Source organism: Armigeres subalbatus, chromosome 3 (assembly GCF_024139115.2).
Source record: "Armigeres subalbatus isolate Guangzhou_Male chromosome 3, GZ_Asu_2, whole genome shotgun sequence".
In the NCBI taxonomy this organism is placed as follows: Eukaryota; Metazoa; Arthropoda; class Insecta; order Diptera; family Culicidae; genus Armigeres; species Armigeres subalbatus.
Window position 1 is genome coordinate 311,146,543 of NC_085141.1, and position 7,048 is coordinate 311,153,590.

At 38.6% G+C, this 7,048-nt stretch overlaps 1 protein-coding gene across 1 annotated transcript; it reads left to right on the forward strand.

The window, feature by feature from the left end:
* The first annotated feature begins 3,812 nt into the window (after positions 1-3,812).
* LOC134220749 (lipoyl synthase, mitochondrial) lies at positions 3,813-5,816 on the forward strand. The gene is made up of 4 exons (XM_062699853.1): positions 3,813-3,948; positions 4,075-4,416; positions 4,681-5,170; positions 5,244-5,816. The coding sequence occupies exons 1-4, from the start codon at positions 3,883-3,885 to the stop codon at positions 5,525-5,527; spliced, it is 1,182 nt and encodes a 393-aa protein (XP_062555837.1). The 5' UTR covers positions 3,813-3,882; the 3' UTR covers positions 5,528-5,816.
* Positions 5,817-7,048: the final 1,232 nt, after the last annotated feature.

The window sequence follows — 7,048 nt, forward strand, 5'->3', positions numbered from 1 at the left end:
TACGAAAATAAGCAAATCTCGCTTAACAATTGATTAGGGCCTACAATGAAAAGTAAACAAATTCAATTTTAACACCCTTCGATAGTATCCTCTAATAGCTACTAATAGTATAAAAATATTCCGCATCTTCAATTAAATTACTTAGAAAAAACTAATTTTTGATTGGGCCTACAACGTGTTATTTTCAAAATATGTGTAGGTCCACCCTAAAAAACGGCCAAGCCACTCGTTTTTTTCTGTCTGGGATAAGCCTTCTCCAATTTCGGGCCGATAACGGGTATTTTTTCCGAACCGTCATCGGCCCGACCTCGGAGAGAGAAAATTTCCCCTCCCGAAAAGCCTTATCCCGTGTTTACTTTCGAAAAATGCCATAAACAAAGGGTCTATGAATGACAAGCAAATGCAGAATGACTTATCAAGAGGGCCTATTCCGGAGAAAAATATGAAAATAGACTTAAAATTTTATTTTAACGATTTCGACACATTTTTGCATGTTTTCGATGCAATTAAGATTATGGATGATAGACAGTGTTTATTATATGCTTTTGGGAGTTTTTGCTGCTTAAAATAACATAAACCCGAGAAATAGGAATAGAAATTGTGATGCATTTTTTCGAACAGCATTTTCTCAATGTTTACGTTTTTAATGTAGGCCCTTTTCAATTGTTAAGCGAGAAATAACCCAATCATAAGAATGGCTGGTGCTACCCAGCAATTCCAATAAGACATCGATGCAAAATGATTCGATATCTGTCAAAAGAAATCTTGCTCTGCGAGCAGGGTTATTCGATAATTATTGAAATGTTACTTTTAAGTTTAATTTCAGTTTAATTCTCCAAATGAGACAGACCCTACACCGAAATAAATGTTGGAGTAAGATTAACTTAGAAATGGTTCTTAAAATTACTATTTCAAGTTGTTGTTGGAATGAATAATTTTATTTTTGAAATAACTTAATTGTTGTTGATATTACCATGCGCATAGTTAAAATAATAACAAACCATAGTGAAGAAAATTTCCACTGTCAACATCGAGGCTGCCGCATTGTGTGATAGGAATCAAGGGAGTAAAGTGTGTATGTGAATATTTTAATTAATTTCCACGAATAATAATAAATTAAGTACTTATTTCTGGTTTGCTAGTAAGTATTCAGTTAGTAGGCGATGATAATTTTGAAAAAAAAGCTCGAATAAAAGCACAGTTTTATTTATTTCAGCCCTGACTGCAGACTATGGAATTGCCGTAATCATCAATGCAGCTTGTCGAAGCAAAATGTTTACCGTTTCTGATCAGGGCATCTCGGATATCCGGACAACGAGCATTATTGGCATCATAAATTTAATCTCCAACATTAGATTCCGTGCTGATTCCAGTGATGGTGCAAACTCAGTGACCGCTTCCGCTCTGTTTAAGTCTGATTAATCAGTACCATTGGGATGCTGCGGCTAATTTACATGTTTTAACCTGTGATTTTCACCATTTTATCATTGACGAATACATAGACGGAGTGGTGGCCATTTTTTCGGGCACCACTATATACCCCTGGGGAGTGACGGATTACAATTATTACAATTACTCGACCATTGAGAAGCCCCTCAATTCAAATCACGTCAGTCATTTCCATTTTTGTTTACCTCCTGTTTCTGATTCAAAAATCAATTCGGCATCAACATTTCAAAAGGGCGGAACTGACAATTGTAAACAAATCTAGTTTTCATTGTAATTAGATATATAACATCCAAATTAATAATCTAAATCAATATGTTTCATAAAAATATCTAATACTATATCCGCACTACGATTGAATAACATGTTATTCGCGCTTTGGTGTTATTCGGCCAATAACATGTTTTCGAAGGTAATATTCCCATACATTTCTGACAGCCGAATAACACCTTTGAATAACATGATATTGCGAATAACATGATCGAATTTGCTGCTCGACTGAAGGCCGAAGACCCTGCGCATTTGCTTGACGTCAGGTAAAGTGTCATTTCGCGTGTCCAATTGGATTTTGCGGAATGTCATCTATGATTTCCTATTTTCGTCTTCTAGCTGCTCTTGAATCAGCTGAGTATCAACATTTTTCAAGTTTACAATTTTTTATTGAATAATTCAAGCTCTATCTGGTAAAAGGGCGAATGTCGCAAGAGAGGATTCTCTTCGTCGACTTCCCCTCTTTTAAATAAAAGTGACAAGCAGTGGATTTCATCGCGGTTTATCACCTCAGAATGCAAGTTTTCAATGTTTTCTTTCGTTCTGAGGGGAAAAACCGCAACGAAATCATCCGCTTGTCACTTTAATTTAAAAGAGGGGAAGTCGGCGAAGAGAATTCTCTCTTGCGACATTCGCCCTTATTCCAGATAGAGCTTGAATTCACTAAATTTAATGAATAATATGAATATATCTATTTATCCTCCATAGTTCTCTGGCATGGTGATATGCTGAAGGCCCTATGCTGAAGGGCTCATGTGATACTCCGTCGCATTCGTTCCCCTTCCGGCGAAAGTGGCGATAGTTGCAATGCAATTTGAAGTGGGTCGATTCTTTTTTTAACGTCACCATCACGGAATTCCTGTTCCGATTAAATAAGCCATAGTAATCCGTGGTGCTGTTTATGTGCTCTCGTCGTGATGCTGCTACGGTACCTCCCAGATAGGAATTGGTTGCGGAGGCTGATGACGAGGACGACGCCATAGCAGTCCAAACTGAAGAGATTTCGTTTTATGCTACTGATGATCTTCCGTCATGTAATGTACACATACGATGTAATGATGTTCCGGTACCAAAATCTGCTAGTGACTGGGGTCTACAACCGGAAGGCAAAGAGCAGCCATTTTACCTGCTCTCCACGGAATTAATTCGAATGCTCCTGATCGACGCCTTCATCATTGTCCCCGTGATGCGGTGGGCCATCACGATGAAAACCGCCACGGAAACCACCACGTCCGCGGAACGGTCTTCCACCATAGCCGTACGATGAATTTTCCTCTTATGATGCACCGCCTTCCGGATATTCGTAGTCGGGGCCGCGACGATACTCACCGCCTTCCTCAAAACCTCCACTGCGCTTTGAGAACGATGGTGTTGTTCCGTTATCAGCTAAATCGATACGAATACGACGATCCGGTGCCCCTAACGGGAAAAGGTGGGAGAAAAACAAACAGACAAACTGTCAAAACGTCAAGAGGGGTGAGTCAGCGCTCGTAAAATATTTATGTAATTCGTCACCCACGAGGGGTATTTTCTTCAAAATGAAGAAGAAGACATGGTGCCCGATTTTCTGATGGCTTTGTACCGGACATTTCGGTCTATGTATTCGTCAATGATTTTATCACGCCGTAACAAATGTATAATATGAAAGTTAATTAGATATAACACAAATAAACATTGATTATAAACATAAACTGATCAGCTTTTGTTTTGTTTGTTTCCGAGAATCTCCTAAATACTGAATAATACAATTCAGTTAAATCAACAACAAATTCATTGTTATTTTAAACGCTTTACATAGTAATTTTGACTGCTGTGTTTGCTTGGTATGTCCATGGTAAAATTAAGTGCTTAATAATTTTGAAATAAACGTGGTGTGTAGTCTGCACAAATTTAGTGGCGTTGTGTTTTTAATTTAACCCTACAATATAGTAATTTTAACTGCAAAGCTGCTCTCAGTGTAAGAAAAGATTGATGAGAAAAGTTATTAGATATTGTCAATATTTCTTGATGCTGTCGTGTCAGCTGCCTGCCAAATTGTATTTATAATATGAACACTTTTTTCAGTGTATGTACTAAAATTATTGGGTGCAAAATTTGCTGTCAAAACAAAAAGTCTGGAGAACTTTTATTTTGGTTGCAAGTTTTGCTGTGATACGGTGATACGCAATGTCGCAAATATCTTCAAATTTTCTTAAAAATTCTTTCCAAAATGGAAAGTTTAGCTGCCTTAAAGTAAGAGTGCTGTGTATATTATTTTGTATTACTCTCAGAATGTTAAATTCCCATTGCAATTCTCCCATTCAAATTTCAAATTCATAGTGATTATGAAATACCTTCCTGTCTTGTTATCACCTTCAGAATCCTGTCCAGTGCAAACACACGGCCGCCAATCCTTTGGTAAAGATCCGAGAGCGGCTGGAAAGTGGCCCCAGTTTTCAGGACTTTGTTCAGAACCCGTCGTATAATCGGGAAGATTGGACCACATACGAGGGTAAGCTGCGGCGCGAAAAGGGTGAAAACGATAGGCTCCGATTGCCACCCTGGCTGAAGACGAAGATTCCGATGGGGAAAAATTTCAACCGCATCAAGGAACAGCTGCGTGAGCTGAAGCTGGCCACGGTTTGCGAGGAGGCCAAGTGTCCAAACATTGGCGAATGCTGGGGAGGAGGAGAGCATGGCACGCAGACCGCGACCATCATGGTGAGTGAATTTGATTACCTGCTGGGAGACTGTTGATAAGGCTCTGGCGTAAACACTTTTATTTTCACTTCGGGTTATCAGTTCATTGATGTTAGTCACAAAGAATTCCATAATATTGTGCGAGTGTGCGACGTATGAAACATATCGAGAACCTTAGATTGGTATGTCTTGGTTAATCATTCATAAACCATATGCTCATAGAATAAAAATATATAAGAATATGTTTCAATATTTTGGAATTTGTTCCAATTTATCTCTTTTCAGCTTATGGGAGATACGTGCACTAGAGGATGTCGTTTCTGTAGTGTTAAGACTGCAAGAATTCCACCTCCTCTGGATCCAGCGGAACCGACAAATACGGCTTCTGCCATCGCATCCTGGGGACTGGATTACATCGTTCTTACATCGGTCGATCGTGATGATTTGTCAGATGGAGGATGCAATCACATTGCGGCCACAATTCGAGAAATTAAAAAACAAAATCCACGAATCTTTGTGGAATGCTTGGCACCGGACTTCCGAGGTGATCTGGAGTGCGTCAAAGTGGTGGCTAACTCCGGTCTGGATGTTTATGCCCACAACATCGAAACGGTGGAAGCTCTGACGCCTTTTGTACGCGACCGACGTGCCCGTTATCGGCAGAGTTTGAAGGTGTTAGAAAGCATCAAAGAGATCAACCCTAGCATGATAACGAAAACTTCGATTATGTTGGGACTTGGTGAAACCGATGAACAGATTGAACAGACTTTGAAGGGTAAGTCGTTGAATGGTATAATTCATTGATAACCTTTTTTTTCATAATGTTTGTATGCACCCTCCTTATCTAGATCTTCGTTCCGTCGGGGTAGATTGTCTCACCCTGGGCCAATATATGCAACCCACCAAGCGCCATCTGAAGGTCATCGAGTACGTTACACCGGAAAAGTTTAAACATTGGGAAACTCGCGGCAATGAGCTCGGGTTTTTATACACGGCAAGTGGTCCCCTGGTCAGAAGTTCCTACAAAGCGGGAGAATTTTTCATTACGAGCATATTGAAGAATCGAGCCGAAGAAAGCGAGAAACGCAAAGCAGCAGCAGCGAAACAAGGAGTACAGTCAAAAGAAACATAAATGATGATCATTTAGGGAAAAACATAACGAGTGTCTTTTTTTTACAATCGATGGAAAAAATTGTCATGGTTGGAACGCAGTGTTGTGTTGGACATTCATGGAGCAAGAATACAAAGTGTCATTGACTATTTTGAAACTCATTTGAGATCCTAACTCTAGTTTGCAAAACGATATTAAATATATATTTATCTCATATTTGTTATTTTATCACATATATTACTGTTTGTAATAGTAGTCAATTGTTATGAGAATAAAGATAGTGGATAAAGCACGTAAACGACTAGCAAAACTGTTATTTATTTCATATTACGAATCGAACACACAATGAAAGATTGACCGCTATTTACTTTAAGGTCCATTCCTCCACCTGTGGAGTTTATTCTAGCTGTAGGCGAGCGGGAGCCTCTGAAACCCCTTATGCCACTGATTATTCACTACACGTGACTGACGATACATTTCCCAATTGCTTTGATTGCTAATCATTTGGCTGTCAGTTCTGGTTTGCATTAAGCCTACTTAGATGGTTAAGGAGTTATTGGATAGGGTAAATCACTACTTGGGCCTATGGACCCGGTTCCCGGCTCACTGCACAGAAAACTAATGATTTAAACTGTTTGGAAGTCGTAGGTTTATGGTTGATAATTTTTAAAAAGTCTCCCATTTATTTTTCACAATACTCAATATTTTTCTATCACTTGTTTTACTCCTAATTGATTCAATTGTAGAAAATAAAAATGTAGAATTCAAAATTTCACTCTCCGATGCCACACCACTGAGCCGGAGTGATTCTTTCCACTTTTACAAAACGGTATTATCGAATAAACACCTACCTGAAAATCGTCGCAGTGCTCGATACAACCATTGCATGAAGCTGTTAATCACCACACCATAATTCTAAACACCCGCACTTCAATTATTCTTATTTGTTCGTTTCACTAGAACTTATTTAAACATACTAGAATACATTTTAAAATGTATTCACAAACCGAACAAAAATTCACCTCGGCCTAAGAACTTCTAGCCGCACCGTGCTGCCAAAAGGCCAGGATTATAAAAATGATCCTTCATCGTTAATAGGAAAATTGTCTAATATGTTGACGTTATCATGTTATTTATAGTTCTCTCGATTTCAAAAGGTGAAAAAAATATTGTTTTTAAGTATTTGGAAGAAATTTGGATGAGTAAATATATCTTCTCAACCAAATAAAAATGATTATGAATAATACCATCTGGCATCTTGTTGTCGTGGAACGTGCATATTTTTGTTTACATCGCATTTTCTATACCGTCCCGAGAGAGAATGAGAGTAAAATGTTGAGAGATTGAGTGAAATTTTGCTTAGGCCGGGAACTGGTTTTTGTATGCCGGATTGGGAATCGCTATGACTGAAATGAGTGCTGCACCTCGTTAATTTAAATCAAATAAAAGCTTGTTTGAACGATATTTAGCACGAATAGCTATTTTTTAAGCAGAAGTGAACCCCAATGCAGTATTATACAGCCTACAAATTTCAGAAAAAGT